This window comes from Aethina tumida, chromosome 4 (assembly GCF_024364675.1).
Source record: "Aethina tumida isolate Nest 87 chromosome 4, icAetTumi1.1, whole genome shotgun sequence".
Lineage (NCBI taxonomy): Eukaryota > Metazoa > Arthropoda > Insecta > Coleoptera > Nitidulidae > Aethina > Aethina tumida.
Window position 1 is genome coordinate 28,586,376 of NC_065438.1, and position 21,194 is coordinate 28,607,569.

A 21,194-nucleotide genomic window follows, 5' to 3' on the forward strand; every position below is an offset into this window, starting at 1 on the left:
ATGACAAAGTCTGTTGGGAGATTGAGAATAATATCATTTTAAAAACTCAGAAAACTAATCGACAGACTATCATGAGCTTATTACTGATTACTGACATTTGCTTCATTCAACCACACAAAAAACTCAAACAAATTAGTGGGCAAAGACAATATGGTGGCTGGTATTCCTTTTTACTTGTATTTCAACGATATGCATTTCATGAACCAGAAAAAGGTAAGCAAAATAAGAAAAACAATCCACAGCGGAAAGGAGGGAAAATGAAACAACAACAGGACCACCTAAAGCGAACCGAAAATGAACACACATCGTAATAAACTAAAGTTAAACCTACGATACAAAAAGTCTAGAAAATAAAAATTGCCAATTTCATATATACAGAAAACGATAACAAAACAAAAATAATAATAAAAATAGCACTTTTTTTGGAAACAAAGAATCTTGAGGAAGCCCTTAAATATTAAAGTGCACCATTTAATCAAGGACTGATAATCATGAGGGATAGCACCAATTTGTAACAACTACTTAGGCCACCACATAGCAAATTACATAAAATGTAAAGCATATCTTCATACTGGAAAGTCATCCCTAAGAAAAAATATTAAAAATAATCCCACTCTACACCTTAAGGAATTAATATTACCCCTTGTCATAAACAAATATAACAAAACACTTTCTCAGACACAAAAAAATCACAAACTAAATTAACATTAATGAAAAGAAGTAAGAGCTAACGATATATAGTCTTTAAAGAAGAACAAAGTATCAGTATATGTCTTATTTAAATCTAATTTTATCCCCAGCTCAAAACCAAAACAAATCCACAAACCTTCCCTACAACTTCAAACCTATAAGCCTAGTCCCAGCATTAACGATTTTCTACGCTGCATCGTACTTGCAATCTTCGAACAACACGTCGATGGTGTTTGGGAAATCTTTTTTTTTCCAAAAAATAGATTCTTGACAGAGCAAAAATATGCCGCATATATAATACCCAATAAATCCTGAATAACTTTATAAAAGATTATATTTATGTTAATTTTATAATATATATCTCGATGAATACTAAAAAAAATAGAAAAGGTTATTGTCATGTTCAAGTTTCAGACTCTATAGTCTTATAAGACGTCAAATTAAAGAAAAATTAAATCCAAAGTACATTTGCGCCACATTAAAGCATAGCAAAGAATACCGATTATTGGTTTTAAAGGGATTGAGGATTAAGAAAATTCAGAGATAAACATGTGAATATAAAATTGATGAAGTAACGACTGAAACTTCTCAACAATCCATCTGTTTCATTACATATAGATCCATTGTGAGACATAGCACGTACAAAAATAAAATTAACATAAACAAAAAATACATAAATATTTTATTTTAAAAATTAAAACTATAAAATATATTTGTCTATCAATATCTAGTGTCTTAAACATGATCTTTTCCAGCTGGTACTATACTGTCAGTTCCACATGTTATTTCCATGGTATCAGTCATATCATACATTTGAGATATGAGCGTCTGTTTCTCTAATATCTTTATTGTGTTGTCTCTATAATATGTCAACAAATTTTCAGTTTCTTCTTCAGTTAATTTGTCGAAGAACATTTCAATAGGTTTACAAATGGGAGGTTCGGCAGGCCTAAAATTATGACCTAAAATATTTAAAATTTATTATTGTAGCAAAAATTTTAATCAATATTTAAACCTCGTTCTACAGATATTTTTGATGGAAGCTCTGGAGTATCATCCCAATACAAGAAACTAGGAATCTTAGGTTTAAGAATCTTGTATCCTGCCCTTCGTCGACTAATTAATTCGTTGGACAATTTCTCCATAAATAACAAAACATGTCGCGACATTGATTCCGGTGCATTCTCAAATGGAATCTTTCCAGTCAGTACCAAATTTTTTATTCTTAAATATTCCTTATTCTCTCTATCCCTTATTCTATTGTTAAGTTGTGCAATGGCATTTTCAAGTATTCTAATTCTTAATTTTTTTAAATATTCTCTATCCATACAACGAACTTCATTTGTGCCCAGGAGAGTTTCCATAGTTTCCCGCACCACTGCCATTGAATATAAAATACTAGGATTTTGAAACCAACTTACCTGTTATGTAAGGATTCTTCGAATATTAATTTTTCTGTACTATTAAGAAGACTAAGTATGATACTAAATTAAAAACGCAGATTAATCATTTATTAACTAAATATAGTAAACTGTAAATATCCACGTTCAAAATTTAGTACTTTATACTTATTATTACCATATATTACCTTAGGCTCATATTTTACAACAGCCACCTTGGCAGGTTTACAAATTACGGAATACTTTATTTTTGGTAATTTATTCATATTTATAATGGATTGATTGATTTTTGCTGGAAGCTTTTTTTTCTCAGAAAAAAGAAATCCTAATTTATCCCTTTTCTTATCAGTGTTCAACAGTGCTATAATATAAATCATAAATAAAAATTTATAATATTAACTTAAATACAGGATGACCATCCAACTTATTCATTCGAAGTTTATGGACAGTGGATAAAATTAATTTGAATTTTTTTTTGCAAATATTACTTGACTTGAACTACTTTTTAGTTTATTTTAAACAAATTAAATTTCTAAATTAACTGTATCATTTTTATTAGAAAACCCTGTATATTTTTGGATTTTAAAATTCTATATGTATTACAAATAAAATGGTCATACCACGTCCTATGTCTATATTCTGACATATCGACGGTTTAACTAAAATATTTGTAAAGCGAACTACAAACCTTGTAAATATAATCTATCTATTGTTCATCTTCATTTAAACTCGCGAAACAATAATATTAAGTCGCGTATTAAATCATCACACCGATGGTGTCATTAGTTACTTTTACTTAGGTGTAGACTGTTTTGTCGGAATTGTGCATCATAATTTCTTATAAAAAAGAATTATATTTTTTCAATTTTTATCATATTATCAGAACAAAATTGAATAGTATAAATTGAAGCAAATAAATGTTAAGCTAAAATTATTATATGCGTTTAAAATATAAGTGCCAGTAATAATCTATATTTCAGCCATATCTTAATATACTTATCACTACTAGAATTAGAACGAAATGACTGAGATATGACTGGGAAATTCAAAATGAATATTTTGATTTAAATATATCTTAGAATGAATGAAAATTAATTGGAATTTCATAAACCATCTGTGTTGTTCATTTGTAACAACTTATTGATTTTTATGGAGCAATTAGGACATTCTTATTTTTCTAAAACAATTTATAAGTGAACTACACTCAAATATTCATTCATCGTATTATCGTTATATGTAATGATTTGAGAACTATTGAAAAGATTTAATTTAATTTTACGTGGCAATATTATAAATGCGACCCTTTCTTATTCGTGAACTAATAAAAAATTTCAATAATCCTCTTCATTAGTTTATACTGTTTAAATAAATTAATTACCGATGAACTATCTTGTATGCGATCGAAATGAATTAAGAATTATTAGATTCGTACTTTATTTAACTCTTTAATTATCTCAATTGGGTGGTATTTTAAGAAAAATTATCAATTGAGAAACACAAAGAAACAGTTATCAAAAGTGAATAAATGAAAAAGTGGGTATTTTTTTTAATCTCATCCAAATTACCCAAAATATATAGTTTTTTGAAAATTTCTAGTAAACTAGTGAAAAGATGAGTTTTAGATGCAAGTTTATTATTCACAATTATTTAACTTAACACTGCTTCTGTAGAAACTAGAAATTTATGTTTATTAGTTTTTAAAAAAAAATATGCACATGCCAAGTAATATTTTATAATTTAACTGATGTGTATTCTGTTAAGACAGCTTTTCGTTTGTTATTCGAATTGTTATAATTATAAATTTACTCTAAATTAATGTCTAGAAAACTAACAGTCTTGTTACCTGCTTTTCGCACAGAGTGTTTCAAACGCGAATCCATTATGTGTTTTGTCTGGAATATTATACAAACAAACTGTATAGGCTTATAATTAGACTTAAATACATATTCAAACTTATATGTCAATTTTAATTGACATTGCTGATTTATTATGCCAAATTAAAAAAGTTTGAATTATTTATTTCCATGCTATTATATTTATAAATTTATATGTGTCCACAAATCGGTATGCAAAATTATTTAAGAAAAGCTTTTTAAGATACTTCGAGGTAATTCTACACAACATTGCATTAAGTATCTTCACTTTACTAATATTAAAGGTAAACCAAATTTTCAAAGAAGAAATGTTCTCCAATTTTCTGATATTATATGGTAGTATTTATTTTGCGTATCCACCTGCCCAATGGTAAATCATTATAATTTTTGTAACTTAAAAATGTTATTCAATACACCTTTAATGAAATGATTATTCTCCTTAAAATGGCGAATGCGTTAACTATGCAGGATATCACTAATACATGATTTGGTTTTACAAAACAATTTTATCTAGGTATCTTAAGAATAAATTTGAAAAGTTTTTAAGACTTTAATTCATTTTTTTCATAGCAGATAAGAAGGTTTTTTAAATAGTACCAATGCGTTAAATTTCTTAACATAATTGGTACATTTGTTTCTTCCCAAAAACTCGTTAACAAATCCTTGGAATGTTTATAAGAGAGCTGAGTCAAACATTGAGTTAACTCAACTTCATTTAAAATTTAATGACATTCAGGAAACAAAAAGATTTAAAATGTACTAACCATTTTAATGTATTTATAGGGAATTTAAAGTTTACATAAAGGAAATTTTACATGGAAAAAAGATTAACTGCTTTTTTATATCCTATCTTCTTTTACTTTCTATCATAACATTTTCATTTTTACCCGTTCTTGATCCTACCATAAGCTTGAAATGTCAATAAAAATTTTAAACAATAAACGTTGAAACGGATACATTTATTAATTTCGTTGCTATACATAGTAAACAATGAGAAACTATTGCTGACACTTTTCCCATATGAGATGTTTCCGTTAAAGTATGTTCTCTACCTTCTGTCTATTAGACAAGATCTGATCAAGACGGTACAATTCCGATGTACACTAAATATATTTCTTCTGAAAATCGTCCAGCGCTTTGCTCATGTTGTAAAAAGTTTCAGACTCAATGTGAACTTTTTTGAAACTAGGTAACATATGCTTTACAAGCGTATTTAAAATAATAATATTGTATTATATATTCTATAACATGTGGATTCAGAGAAAATTTATTTTTTATCTTAATCTAAGAAACCTTAGAACGGAATGAAATGAGTCTGTAATTAGATTATATTACTGTCTCCACTCTTGTAAACGGGACTTTCAAGCAGGTAGGGAAACAATTATTTTATTCACGTACATTGAGGAGTTAATAGAATAATTATATGTAGTAGGGAAAACAACTCACGATTGTGGAAAACTATATTTCTAAACATAAAGATACTTAACTTATTTAAACAAATTGTTATTTATATACAGCATCGAGAAATGTTTTGAATGAAAGTAGTATTGTGCATATCTAACAATTCAAAAAAAGTTTGTGATTAAAGGCGAAAATTAACGGTACCTGTATCAGAATTGTTTGAAATTATTAACAGAATTATCTTATAGCTTGATTGAATTTTCTTTACTTCGCTCTACCACATATTAAAAAATATAGTTATTTTTTTAAGTAACTTTTTGAGGATCCTCTTTTATGTAAGTTAATATATAATATATTCAAGGAGGTAAGTAACTGAAGCCTTTTTTCTTTTTTTCTCTTTTTTAATAAATAGTTTTAAGTTATTGAGAAATTGTTCACACTGGTCTAACCTAATGTATACTAACTAATTAAATCAGCCACAGAACAATTATTTGGTTAGCAATGGTAAATTACCTATTATGTAGCCGATACCAATTTTACAGAGTTGTGCGTCGTATGCGGCAGAAACATACCGCTTATGTATTACAGGTATTATAGGGATTGTTATTGTGTTCCAGGATGAAAATTTTATTAATTAATTTGATAAGGATTTGATATAGAAGAACATATTTCATAATTCTTTTTTTTTTCGATTACTATTTGGTTGATTAACCACGTTTTTATCAATACCAACGTTTGCAGATACCTACCTCACCATGTTCAAAACGACTACAGCGACCAATATGTTGCTGCTACAGGTGATGCTCTCCATCAATCAGGAAAAATCATCATCATCAAATTAAAATAAGGAAATTTTATTGCCTAGCAATTGACAATTAATGAAGAAAAATCGTAAATAATTCATTCATTGGAATTGTTACAGTTTCTTTTACTTTCCTTGTAATCAAGTTTTTCCGAGGAGGAAACTGTTCCAATGTAATTTCTAGCGCCTTGTTTATACCTGTTCTAAAGGAAAGAATTATTTTCCACTTTATTCTCAACAAGGGCCTTTTTTATTATTTAAACTGGTTACATCCAATTTCTATGAAAGCAATAGCACTCTTATTTAATGTACCTTTATCTTTTATGTCGATATTTCACCACTATTTACAGTTTTCTACTTGTGATCAGATGAATTATTATTAGGAGGTTTATAGACACCTTCTCCTTTTTTTGTCTTTAGTTAAGATTTATTACATTGTTGTTTTACAGTCTATATCCGATAATAAAAAAAAAACATTTACCACTTTTCAGACAAACATCAAAAGTATGCGGCGAAATAAATACAGAATTTTTCTCGTCAAATATTTTCCGAGAGAAGCTAAAATTTTGATATTTGTACGAATAAAACTCTTTTCTACGTAATTAATTATAACGATTTATTTAAACGTTTTGTCTGCTTTATTTTTATTAATAGTTAAATATAATACAAAAATGAAACATTTATTAACATTCCATAATTATCTAACACGGCTGCATGACTTAAAATTATTTGTAATAATCTCAATATTAATTAATTAATTGGTGTTTTGCACGTTATTTTATCATAAAAACACTGATGTGTACAACAATTATATTTTAGGCAACATTTTTCTATAAAATTATGAAAAAAAATTCTCAAAGAGCAAGTCAAATAATAAATTAATTATAATAATATATGGCGAAAATACGGAATAGGCCTTGCATTTTGTTTTAAAAAAGAATTTGACTTACTTTTTGAGAAAATAACATCTAGAAAATTTAAACGGTTATTCCTGATAAGTGATATAGGCCCAATGATTCCAGAAAAGTAGTTTGTTATTTTACATTCATTTAAATAAAATATTTACAAAATAATTACGAAATTATTTAATCACAACAACAATGTAACACTGGTACATTTAGAATGCACAAATTATACTATTAATTTTATACAATACTCAAAAATAAAATACTGTACATTCTAAAAATACTTATTACAAATTAAATATTTCAATTTACATAAATACAAGTAGTTTATAAAATTTGGAAGAGTATTTTATAGTTAAATAGCTGTTCAAAGCTGTTGAAAGTTCATTAGTTGAATTATAAAATTCTGTTAGACATCAAACAACACTAAGACAAAAGACTTATAAATAACACTGACTAAGGATAAAATGATAAGTTTTTGTTTAAAAAAAAGTTATTACCTAAATTTTGAGAAAAAATATTTCAGTTTCAAAATTTACCCTGTGAATTGTTACGTCATCAATATAGATACTAATTTCAAATACAAGATCGAATAAAATACACACCCACGAAAATGATACAATTTAACTGATTTTGCACAAAATTTCTCTTGTTTTTAAACCAGAAACATGTACGGTGAAATATACTGCAGGAATAATAGTAATTTTATCCGATACTTATATTTTGAAATCAACAAGAAAATAATAATAATAATAATAATAATATTGTATTATATTGAATTAATTTATTTTTTTTAATACCGATCTACAGAATTTTATTATTCATTAAAAAAACAAATAATTATTCGTTCCTGTCATATTAACATTGGTCTTAATTAAATATTAACAAAGTAAATCAATTTCAACATTATTCATTTAGGCACTCTATACATCAGCGAAGAGATAAAATTTTTAAAATTGATCATAAGTCTACTTGAAAAAGTAAATACAGTAAGAGTTGAAAATGTTATACAAGTAGAAGATATAAATATGTAAGAACTTTCAACTATAAAGATTGTCCTTTGCCCTTTTTAACACAGCTATACTAAAAATCTACGCGTACACTATAATTTCTTGCTGTACAGAGCATTTCATTGAAACTAAATGAAGCACTTTGTAGATAGAACGGGCTTAATTTTTATTGCTTAAATTTTTTGAGTGTCTTCTATTTTCGTTTTGTTAATATTTTGATTTTTTTTACTAATTACTTTCTTGTACTGTCTATTGCCCATTCTACCTCAGTAAAATTCACAACCTTGTTATTGATTCATTCGTCTGAATGTTTTTAATAAAAAGCTCCATTTACATAATTTGAATAAATAATTGATTATAATCAATTGGATATTCGAATGTACTTTTTTTACAGATAATTGACTTTTATTCTATTCTGAATAACTAAATATAAACTTTAAAACAGTTAACTACAAAACTAACAATTAACAACTGAAAATGCGATTCGATTGGAACTATGTTAAATCAACATGCATCGAATAGTATTTAAAATATTTTAAAATATTTAATAAGTAAAATTCGTTGCTTTAGGAACCAAAAATACCTCCATATAGAGTTCAATTTAAAATAATAATTACAACGCTTAATTCAAAAATACGAAGACAGATGCACTTTCAGAATCATATAATACCCTGTATAAATTGTAAGGCTTTTATAAGCAATAAATTTAATGATTGGCTTAGCAAATTTAGAAATAAAGAAAATATTTCTATTCAGTCTTTTTAATATCTGAGGATTAATATCAGACATAGGAGATATCCTTCTAGGGAACTAGAATGCATGTTTGCGTTAGTGAATCTGTGGTACTTAATATGTACGTATTAGTGATATTTACTACATAATTCTTTTTCAAATAGTTAAAAGTTTAAGTTTTATCAATAATAACTAGAATTCAGTGTAAAAAAGGTTATTTCAAGGCATATTTTGATTCTTGAGCAAAATAAATATAATATATTTCTGGACAAAATAATATTATTATTGATATTAACATTTATTTGATTATAATAGGAAGGATAATTGTTTATGCTGATCAGTTTAGAACTGAAAAAATAATTATTTAAAAAACTGTTACACTTTTTCAATATAGGGATCATTTAGTAACAAGAGGGCTAAATTCAATAAGTTTAAATTATGACCATGTGAGACAAATTATAAAATATCAAAGTATTAATCTTTAATTTATTCATAAATACGATTTCATGATACTTTAATTAAATAAACTAATTCGTACATATTTTAGTGGAATTGTTATTAGTTGTATCAATATAAAAAGTATTTTAATACTGTTAATATAACATAGTACCAAACAATCCCATCTACTAATATTATTCTTTCTTTGATAGACTTCAGTCCATATTAATCTACATTTATAAAATACGAATTATCAACGTAGTCAATTAAAAATTTTTAATTCTAATTCGTTTTTAGTTTGAGTATCTACACTGTCAACGCCCTAATAATTTTAAAATCTATGATATCAATATTGATGATTATTGATTGCTTGTTATCAGAATAAGATGAATTTTCTCACTAATAGTTCGTTTTCACATATTACGAAAAATCAAGTGAAATCGAGGGTGAGGGGGGAAAAGGTATTCGTCAACATAGAATTCCCTAAAAGTTCATTGAAAATACACTTCATCTAAAATATTTCCAGTCTTATAACATTCTACAATCCTAACATTGAGTTTATATTTTCTCTATATTTTTTACTTGATTTGAAATAAGAAGAAAAGAGCTACATAATTTTTAAAATAAAATATGAAAAACAAATATTAATTGTCTGAAAAATTCAATGACCTTTCAGGGTAAGATTAAAGGATGTATCAAGTCTGTCACTTAACAGTCTTTTAAAGGCTTTAACGTGATGGTAGTGTAATAAATAACTAGAAAGCGTTTTTCATGTGTTCTCCTCTCTTTCTTGTTTTGCTCTTTTCTCTTTTTCCTTTTCCTCTGTGTCTAAGTTAAGGCACTCTTCGAAAAAAGTTTGCATAGAACGGTAAACGTGTTCAATAACACCTTCCAGTTCGTGACCCTCGTCAGCATAACTCTGAAATAAGACATCGTCTATGATTTTATTGTCTTATGTTGCATACTATTTTTAATACCTGATATTGAAACAGAACCCCTGATTCAGCTAAAGCCCTTGAAAGGGCAATACCATGCTGATAAGGCGCTGAGAGGTCAGCAAGGCCATGCATAAGGAAGAAGGATTTTTTGGGAATATATTTTGCTCTTTGTGTGGCATCTGCTTCCACATAACCCTTGAAGTTTTCCGTTGGAAGACCCAAGATTTTCTCCGTGAATGCAGAATCTAAAAATACATATACAATTTTTTACAATAAAAATGTTTAATGCAAATATAATTTTAAAAATAATAATTATTTATTTAATATTGTCTATATAACCCATAGATTACAATTTAAAAGTTTGTTATATAATATGTATAACAATAAAAACTACAAATACGGATTTACTCACTGTAGTATAACCAATCAGCTATCGGACTAACAGCAATTCCACATTTGTACACCTTTTGTTGGTTACCTAAACCTAATACCATGGCAGTAACGTAGCCACCATATCCCCAACCCCACAGGCCTACTCTAGTCTTATCTAAGTACTTATATTTATCTAAAAGGTGTTCAAGTACGGTGACCTAGAAAACACAATTATCCTATTAAACTATTCTAATAAAAACCTAATAACTATGATGTGGTTCTACTGTTCTACAAATTTAATGTTTAGTTGCTAACTACTATGCAAGTCTTCTAAAATACCGTATATAAGAAGAAGTTTTTATGTGAAGAATCTTACCTGATCTTTTACTTCAACTCCTCCAAGTTGATGGTACAAAGCCTTATCACTCTGACCCTGAGCCCCCCTTACATCTAACTTAACGTATACTACGTCACAGTGACTGGACATGTAAGTACCCCAATCCACTTTAAATTGTTCGGTAACTGCTTTACTACCTGGCCTACCATTTCTGAAGGAATAAATTATTTATCTAATGCATATGAAAAATCAACTAAACAACTTACACTTCAACAATGACAGGGTAAGCAGCATCTCTAAGCTCCTCCCTCCACGAAGGCGGCAACAAAAGCTGAACCTGCGCTCTGCTGCCGTGAGGTAAGGGTACTTCAAATGACTTCTTCTTAGGCATGGCAAGCTCCTCCAAAATCGGCATCTTTTGTGGCCGAGTATCGTACAGTATCTTGAGCAGCTTGTGCGAGGTGGCATTATGCATGCCAGCTAATGGAAGACCAGGTCCTTCACACTGAAGGATGTAGTAGGAGGCGTTTGTATATTCTCCACGGGGACTTATCTATTTAAAAATGAATAAATATTCAATAGGATTGTACAATATTAATTAATTAATAGAAATAATTTACCAACGCATTAAAATGAGTGCAATTGCCGTATAGATATCTACTACTCCACAAAAACTCGGTTAGGTCACAAGTAATGCAGTGGGACTCTAAACGACGTGCGTCATCCGTTGATGGATCTTGAACTACGAATAGATGTCTCTGACCAGGTTTTCCATCTTCTGATGATAAGTAATATCTAAAATTTAACAAATTTAAATATATATAGGGTGTTAAAAAAAGGATGTAAAATGTGTAAAGTTATGAATTGTTTCGGAGAAGTTGAAGAAAACACTTGTAGTTGCTTTATCCGTAAGATGCATAATGAGTATAGACATTAAGGCAGGCAAGTTTTTCTTTAAAAATTTGGATGGGTGATTTCTCGGTTTTGTTGTTTTATCAAACCAATACCGCCCATCAAAACTTTCTGCATATCTCTAGCACTTTTTGATTACCATTAGAGAGATATAGATGAAACACATCCACGAAAATGAACCGATTTGCAAAATGTAATGAAAGAATGCCTTATTTAAATTCTTTAGATTTCTTTTTCTGGGAGTTATTAAAAAACTTGTACTGTGGTACTCTTGTAAATATCCTCGGGGAGAAGTAGTTTTATAAATTACTTCTAAAATCCTTTGCCCTAAAATGTTATGTCTGTTTGGAAATGGAAGAAGGGTAGTTTGTACATCTTTTGTAATTTTGTTCTTTATTATTATTTCAAAAATCTTCCATATCTCCGAAACAGTTCATTTGCAGATCTATGTTCATTAAGACTCTGCTTATTTTGATATGTACTATTACCCTTTTTAAATGATTTTAAAAAAATTAACACTAAATATCGAATCAACAATCTATATTGTATAATTTCATTATTAAGATGTTAATTATTTCCGAAGTCATAATGATACCAATACAAATCGATTAATATTAAATGTCTAAATGACTTCCATGGTAATTTTAATATATTATAGTGTATAATGATATTCCAGTTTAATTGGTTTAATTTATAGGATAGGATATTTAAAAATTAGCCATAAAAAATTATTAATTTAACATTTTACATCAGTTTTACATCTAGGATATTTGAAATAACCCGGATAGGCTTAAGAAGTGTATATAACTTTATTGCTGCCAGTGGATAATTATGACCTATAAAAATTTTAACAACTTTACGTTATTTCTCGTTGGCTTTTAAATGTCCCTTTGGATTAGTAACTGGTATCATCAAAGGGATCATTTAACATAAAAATCCACTACCATAATATTTTTATTGGTACTAATTTTTACGCAAACATAAAATCTTATAGCACAATAGTTTTTTCATGATTTATTTCTTTAATAATACAAATGAAGAGCATCCATTCAAGACATCTACATTAAGATATGGCAAAAGATGTTGTGTATTAACATATTTTTCACATTTTTATTTAAAATACCCCCAGAAAACATGTACATATCCTTTTCTAAATTAAGATATGTGAACATGATTTTTAATAAACGTTCCTCAAATGTATACTTTTTCTAGAATCCTTTTCTGATTTAATAATACGTAATACAAACATGAGATGACTGGCCGTGTCCCAGTACAGAATCTTGGTGACTTCATGCCGACCGTGGCTGATGACTGCGATGTGCTGCTGAGTGACGCTGATGTGTTTGATGTGAGTGAAGCTCTCACGGCTGCCTTCCTGAACAGGAGCAAGCATCAGGAAACTGTCGCCATCCGGTGAAAAAACAGGATGTTCTTGGATTTCCAGCCAAGAGTTCTCGTGCGCTCTTTCCGCATGTGTCTAGTTAAATAAATGGAATGCATTAATAATTTTGGCATTTTGACATATCCCAAGTTCTTACTTTATATAAATAGTATTTGGTATAACAGATATAAAATTACATTTTCTGGTGATTTAACTTACCAAATATTCTAAAAATATATAAATGTGAACATAATTTAAAGATTTAAATTGTTAAAAAATATGTTTCAATCAATTACTATTACTTTTTCTTATAATTTGAACTATCCTAAAGAAAAAACAATTTAACTTAAAAAATAAGTTAATTTCTTTCTACCTCAACTTTAAATTACAACTTTACACAGTCTTTTCATAGGCAAAATCAGCGTTCAAATTTCGTCTTCATTCAAATTATTCTAAATTTCGACAAGAATGGCCCCTTAATCGTCTCTCTCTTTATCAAGCATAGCCAGACGTTCGTACCAATTCCAACGAAATAAATTTGGACACATGAGCAGATTGCAGTCGTGAAATATTCTGCATTCGTACAAAATTTAGACCAATATAAAAATTCATATAGCGCCATATATTTTTTCAGAATGTCCAAAAATTAACACTCATTAATAAGGTTATTACAACTAATGCCTCTCTACACCGTAGTTGTAAATCCACTAAATAAGATGGTATTTACAATAGCAAGTTACATTGGGTATATCTCTCATTTGGCAAATATGTAAAATAAAAAACTGATTCAGATACCACTTAATGGCGTATGAATTACATTTAAAAAACTATTTCTTCTTTCCAACTAAACAATTTATTTATTTTGGTTAAACAAAAATTTATTTTTATGTCCCAGTCGTTCCTTTGTATGGTATCCGATTGACGTGTTAAATTCTGTATCAGCGTCGTATCAATTAGAACAATATTATCGTCGTTAAAACATGATTACGTTATTCTGGCACGTGACGCCACTTTCCTGACTGATCTAATTACACAGCTGACGGCCCCTTTCAAATTTAGCGTGAACGTGGCCAGTCGGACGGGAAGCGAACAGGCGACATGCATTTAAACATACAAACCTCGATGCAGGTCCAGTTGGGTGCCAAACAAGCTGACACAATGCTGAGGTTTTGTGCTCTGTTAATCCACACTGCGGACACTTGCGTGTTCTTCTGTCCAATCCAGCCGGCCGATGTTAAATAGTAATCCCTGCGAATAAAATCACCATTAAACGGATCTTCACATTATCATTAATGAGGCTGAAACGGACAGTTGTTTTAAAAAGTTCTGATTTATTGGTATCATGTATAAATAACAGAGATGGAAGGTAATGAACATAGTTGGGAAAAGTATATGGAGCTAAAAGAGATTAATGTAGAGATACAATGAATTTTTAGTGTTTTCTTGATTAGGTTAAGTACTTTTGAATCTAACCTCATATTTACAGATTTGAGGTATTTTTTAACTTTTACCTCTTCAAATGTTAATTTTTATTTTTACGCAAAATATCTTCACATGTTATTGCGTATTGCTGCATATCCCATATTATTGTATATTTCATTTAAAATAAATTTATTCAGTGTTATTTGAAAAATTAATCAAATAAAGGCTTATACAAATATGTACATACATTTGTAATCTGCTAATTAAATTGGCACACTTCAATTCGAAAACTGCAATCCGCATGGAAATATAATAATCATGGATACCGAATATATACGATATAAACAAAAAATAAAAACGAATCTAGTTTAATTATCTGTCGAATGTACCAATTACGTTTTAATCACAACATTGTTCCAGTGACCGGCGTGTTGTTAGAATAAAGCCGGATAAATTGTCAGGATCTATTCACCACAATTGGTCACTGAATGCTCATTTAACTGATCAACGTATATAGCAGAACCATTTATAACAATCGTTAAGTCTGCTGTGACCACATCGTCAAGTCCTTTAATTAGTTTATGGGAACATAAGACACAACCTGAATTTTGTTACAATAATAAAATTTAACATTAATTGTGACTAAAGGAGCTAGGTGTTTAAGTTAATATTAACTTACTGTCCTATTAAGGCTTTTGGTGGAAGAACTAGGTGACGCTGAAGATCCGTGACATTAGTCATGTCTAAGACCCATAACTGTACACTAGGAATGGATGATCCAGGCTGCGTTAACATTGTAAAATTCGTGATTAATTATTTCCAATAACAATCGTTCAAAAATTCTTACCGTGGGATATCGAACAGTCCTGGAACTGGGAAAGGAAGGTGGGGCTCTTTGGGCCGACTTACTAGAAGTTAATGTCGTTCCCGTTGAAAACCAAGGAAAATTTAAAATTCCTACTTGACTGTCATTAAAAGTTGCATACATTAAATGAGTGCCATCATAGGAACTCCATAAGGCCTCCTGGCTTTGTAAGACGTCCTCTAAAAATACAAACAATTTATGCACAGATAAGTTTTAGTTATTTATATTCAGTAACAGATATACACTTGGGAAATTGCAGTCGGTTTTATTGCGGTAGATATTTTACCTCGTTGAAGAGAATTAATGGTTAAAATTAGCTTTAAACAACCAATCAAGATTGCCTTCTCACGTAAGTCCAGTCTGACACTGCAAAATGGTTTTAGTGGTTCATTATCCAAGATAAGGACTAAATCGATTGTGCTGAAACTCCTGGCATTTATTTCAACGAGGCTAGCCAATTTGGTATTCGATTTTTAAATACCTAAACGTTTTAATTACAAATGTAAATTATTTATAATAAATGTATATGGTAAACTGAGTTAATAGCTTACTTGAAATTTAAATTTAAAAATGTTCTTCTAAGGCCATTTTTATATTTTAATAATTTATTAATTTTGATATTAAAATATTAAAATTCAGTAGAGATACTTTAATTTTATCATAATAAGCCGCAAAAAATAGTGAAATCCCCAATTCCCAAAATATAGAAGAAATATTAACATGATGGAGACTTTAGTACACATGTAGTTTGTTCTCATTAAAATTGAATTTTAAAAAAGTTTAAAAAGGATGTTTATTTCTTAAATGTATCCCATAAAAAAGATATTTAATATTTATAAACTACAGAAGACTTGCGTCATTAATTCAATTTTTAAATTTTATTAAGTTACCCATATCATAATATTTTAGACATATATGGAAAAAGAAAAATGTATATAGACTACCTTGATACAACCAATCGGGGATGCCGTTGTATATAAGATCCGGTCTGCCGGTGTCTGTAAGCCTGGTGTCAGTCTCATCTGTGGGGGACTGTTTTAAGTAGATGTCATTATTAAATACCATTAGTAGGGAAGTGGTTTGGCCCAGCCAACTGACAAACTGCAGCCGCTCTGGTTGTGCCTTCGGGGACGATTCTAACCGAACGGGAATATGATGACTGAAATCATAATGTTTTAATTCATGCATCTATTCATTTCGATTTTTAAATATAAGAACAAATTCAGTTGTGCGGATTTTCGTACATGTCCAATCGTTTTTATGTTATTTAATTTTACAGTCACCAAAAAACAATCTCAACAAACTCTTTTAAACCTTTATGTTAATTATATCATTTAAATTTATTAGTGCATAAATATTCATTATAAGCACGATTGTTAGAATATCTGCGTAAAGTTATTTCAAACAAAATAAATCTAGAAGTAATATGGGGACAAAGCTGTGGTAATTTAAAACAGGAATTTTAATTATAAGACCGCAATTTCCTCAATATGCCGGTTAATATGGACTAGACCCTGCTTTTAACGGACAGGTATTACTTATCTGGAAAATTAACAGCGGACGGAACTAGCGTGCACTCAGTAATGCAGCAAGCTACCAGCGACTATATCTCACTGAACGATGAGTGTATGTCCTTACAAAATTTATTAGACAACATTTTCAATTAATAGGAATTAGTTAACCTACTTTTACTTAATATAATCCATGATTTGCCTGGCCAAACTTTAACCCGCATTAAAACCTAACAAATAACATTATGAATTCGAGTATTAAATGGGGTAATATACTCAATTTATTACTAAAATCTTAATGTGCTCTTGACACAGTAAGTTAATTAAACTAGCCAGATTCTTTATGAAATTAAGCAACATTATAATTTTCTTTTCACTTAAAATAAGAATTATGGCGTATATTTTATCAGTAGATTATTGCACGAACAAATACATATATTAAATCCTTTGTGGCCCTTAACTATTAGATCTAATTTTATGCAAAATCGATAGTGCATGTAAGATTGTAGTTACGACATAGTAAAAAGACTTTAAAATTATTAGGTTCTAAATATAGTTGCTTATTAACATGTAAATCTCACATATTTACTTTAAAGTCTCCGCTTGAATAGTACATACTGCATTAATTTCCTGAGCAGCTGTAATTCGTAAGAGACACAGCAAAGCAAAATTTAAAAAATTAATTAATGTTAGTAAATATATTAATTATAAAACTCAGATGTTATTAAAAATTATTCAGTGTTATAGGAAACATAATTGTCAAACACCACAAATCAAAATTAACCTTGGTATTTGATCCTCTGCTAAATATTCATCCGAAATGTATAGTGGTTGGTAGTGTCTGAAAATTATTTTGAATTGTTATTAACGATATATGAGAAGTGTGTGCGGGTATATCAAAAACAAAATGGGACTTTAGTATAGTAATATTAGTAGATTTCTTAAAAATTTGAATTACTTATTTTCAATCGGAAATATATTTATTTTTCTAACAATTAAATTTATTAATGATAATGTAATAAAAGTAAAAACTGTTATTTGTTCAGTACATGATCTTATTAAGAGTGTTTCTTTCAATCACCATAACTCTTTGAATATTATTTCATTAAGATTTATAGTATAGTACTATTTAATAGAGTTTAAAAATTAATCACAAGAAGAACAACATATATTTATATATGAATACAGAAGAAACAATAATTAATTTCAGGAACTAATTCTGAGTGAACTAACTGAACAGTATAGAGAATATGTATAGTGAATTTAATTGTGACGTAAACGTTAACTGTCAATTTCATAGTTAGAAGGCTTCAAATGTCACAGAGGTATGATGATGAAAACAAACTGAAAAAATCAGCAGAGAAAGCAAAGGTTTGAGCTGTATCAGGAAAATTATAATTTACTTGAAAATCCATATAAACTAATAACATTTACCTATTGTTATGTTTATTGGTTCACTTCTTGTACATTAAAATTAATTAATTTCAATTAAAAATTTATTTATTCTTTTACATATCTATTATAATTATAAAATAAGAAACTGAAAATTTGATATTGATAATGTAATAAAAGTATCATAACAGGAAAATATAACTAATGATTTTAAAGTTATAGTTAAATAATTATTTCAAACTCTGTAATTTCAACAAACTACCGAGGTATGATGAAAAAATCAGACCCGAAACGACATAATTTGCCTAATAACAATTTTAATAAATTTCTATTAATTAAAATTTCTTATTTTCAATTAAAAATTGAATTAAATCAATAAGTGAAAATGAAATACGAAATTTTAAGTTTTATAATGTAATAAAAGTAAAAACTTTTATTTTGTTCTGAATATTGAGAGTTTCTTTGGACCACCATAACTCTTGGATATTTATCGTAGTCTAGATATGATAGTAATCGTAAAAGTAATTCAAAAAATACATCAACCTGGTTCTTAGGATTTACGTACATGTATATTTATTAATGTATTTTATCTTTTATGGAACAGCAGTGTTCAATGCGAGTAAATGAGTTCATCAGTTATTTTACTTAATATATACAAATAAAGTTTAACCAATAGCACTATTTTATAACCGAGCTTAAATAATTCTATAACAAGGAGAAAAATATATATTGAACTATGAATAATAGCAGATAAATGATTAATAAATAAATAATTTATTTAAATACTTGCTTGGCATCAGAACCTTCAAGTAACACAACTATTAACTTCATAGTCAGTAACCTCTACCTAACTGTAAGGAATGATGAAAACAATTGAGGAAATAATTAAAGGAAGTAAAATCTGTAATCTATTTCCTTAGCGATGCACCGTGAACGATATGAGAGGGCTGAGTCCCCTCATTATTAGCTTCACAGTATCTAAGAAACTCAATGAAACAACAATACTGTAGAAGAAATTTGTATTCTAGCATTTCTAATATTTTTTTAATGTTGTTGAAATCTCGTCAAATCACATAGGATAATTGGATAATTAACTCGTATATTAGTGACTGTTAACATAATTGTATGCAAAGGTATTAGGTATGCAAAAAAGGTATTAAATAATTTTTTTGCAGAAATTATGTTTATTGAAACATATATATGAGTATTGAATTTAAATATTAAAAATTAAACACATTTATTACACTTCTCTTGATAATTCTTGAATGAAAATGTACATTTATCGAAGCCACAAATAATCGTTGAAAGAGCCAAATCTATATCTTCCTGTATATATTATCGGAAGAAGGATTCAGAAGAAAGTGATTTTGATTTTGTGAAGATGATTTTTAATTCATTCCAGAATTGGATTTTGTGGGTAGATTTAACAATAACATGAAATAAGTAAGTTATTGAGTTATATAATGATTAATCTCATGTGTAAAGCTATATGCTCAATAGCTGTAAATTATGAATAATTCTTCAAAATAAATGTCAAAAATTGTCATATTATTTCTGTCTAAAAGTAAATCAACTGAAAACCTAAAAGAACTTCTCCACTGTTAAAGAGGTTTGTGTTATATCTAAATTGATGCAGGATATCAGAATCATTTATATTACCTGTCAATACATACTTGTGTCATATAATGTACATCTTATCCATTTATACGAAGTTTAAAGAACAATTGGGTATTTCATTCAGTTTAAGATTTATATTATATTTGAAACACTAATTTTTAAATCATCTCCTCGTTTTTCGTTACGTTAATCTAACTACTCCTTTGCACTTTTCTATTGCTACCTGTAGGTACATTATCAAATACAAAAATATTAATTTTTAATCGTTTTTAGCGAACAAGTGTTCTAAATTCTAAATAATTTAGTATTTTATCTATTGATTTTGTTTTAATTAGTTGGGTGTTGCTTAGAACGTTCTGTTCTATAAGGACTTAATTTCACATCCCGTCATGGAAATAAGATGACTGAATTATATTCTAATACACTAATTAGTATATATTTTTATTAATTCACAGTAAAACTACTACGGATATTACTAGTAGTTCATGAGCTCAGCAGGAGATGATGCCAAGCGTCATAAGAATGATAAGATATAAAGCAAAAAGTGACACTAAAACTATTATAAGTGTGTAGCAAAGCAACATTTTAATGTGGAAATCGTTCTCCTTATTATGTCGTAACGAGTCTCTTTAAAAATGTTTTGATGTTACCAAATAACATACATACACTATCGCTCAACTTTCGAAGTAGAGCAATTATAAAATAAAATAACAATTATTTTTAATAACTTCTAAACATCTTTTTACGATTGATTTCAATAACTTTCCACTGATTTTGAACTTCTTCATAGAATTCATTCAAATTTGACAGTATTTTTGCAATTTCATCCCAAAAGTTTTCAATTAGATTTAGATCTGGGCTTTGTGCTGGCCAGGATATTATATGTACTCCTGGAGAAGCGAACCATTCTTTAATGAACTCATACGTGTGATCGTTATGTTACTGGAATTATACCTATTATTAATTGGCATTCTTATCAATGAAATTGTTTTCCATTGCCTATCTGTTTAGTTGAAATCTTCTCTTGGAAAAAGCAGACTTGCTATAGAGACCAGTTTCTTTTAGTCTTCGTTTTATGGTACTCACCGACTCACTGATAATGTTTATTTCTTGATTTATGCCGGATGCTGATAAAAGGATCGGGAACAGCAAGCATTTTTCCTGTTCACGCCTCTGATAGTTTTGCGTTTTCTAC

At 28.5% G+C, this 21,194-nt stretch overlaps 2 protein-coding genes across 3 annotated transcripts in view; both read right to left on the bottom strand.

Annotated features, from left to right (window-relative positions):
• Positions 1 to 1,349: 1,349 nt before the first annotated feature.
• Positions 1,350 to 4,036, bottom strand: LOC109596544 (uncharacterized). Its single transcript, XM_049966603.1, has 4 exons — positions 3,934 to 4,036; positions 2,279 to 2,451; positions 1,706 to 2,111; positions 1,350 to 1,652 (listed from the first exon to the last, which is right to left on the bottom strand). Exons 1-4 carry the CDS (start codon positions 3,968 to 3,970, stop codon positions 1,426 to 1,428), a joined length of 843 nt encoding a protein of 280 aa, XP_049822560.1. The 5' UTR covers positions 3,971 to 4,036; the 3' UTR covers positions 1,350 to 1,425.
• Positions 4,037 to 6,772: 2,736 nt separating this feature from the next.
• The window catches only part of LOC109596385 (inactive dipeptidyl peptidase 10), a 67,339-nt gene continuing 52,917 nt past the window's right edge, over positions 6,773 to 21,194 (bottom strand). The window contains exons 7-18 of one of the 2 annotated variants that reach the window (XM_049966598.1): positions 17,775 to 17,831; positions 16,424 to 16,638; positions 15,462 to 15,658; positions 15,294 to 15,397; positions 14,311 to 14,440; positions 13,059 to 13,288; positions 11,520 to 11,694; positions 11,166 to 11,452; positions 10,939 to 11,110; positions 10,603 to 10,780; positions 10,230 to 10,435; positions 6,773 to 10,171 (exon numbers count right to left, since the gene is read on the bottom strand). In XM_049966598.1, the coding sequence (XP_049822555.1) occupies positions 10,022 to 10,171; positions 10,230 to 10,435; positions 10,603 to 10,780; positions 10,939 to 11,110; positions 11,166 to 11,452; positions 11,520 to 11,694; positions 13,059 to 13,288; positions 14,311 to 14,440; positions 15,294 to 15,397; positions 15,462 to 15,658; positions 16,424 to 16,638; positions 17,775 to 17,831 (2,101 nt within the window). In that variant the 3' untranslated portion in view covers positions 6,773 to 10,021. The remainder of the gene's footprint in view (positions 10,172 to 10,229; positions 10,436 to 10,602; positions 10,781 to 10,938; positions 11,111 to 11,165; positions 11,453 to 11,519; positions 11,695 to 13,058; positions 13,289 to 14,310; positions 14,441 to 15,293; positions 15,398 to 15,461; positions 15,659 to 16,423; positions 16,639 to 17,774; positions 17,832 to 21,194) is intronic. The other variant, XM_020011931.2, reaches the window with a different exon arrangement.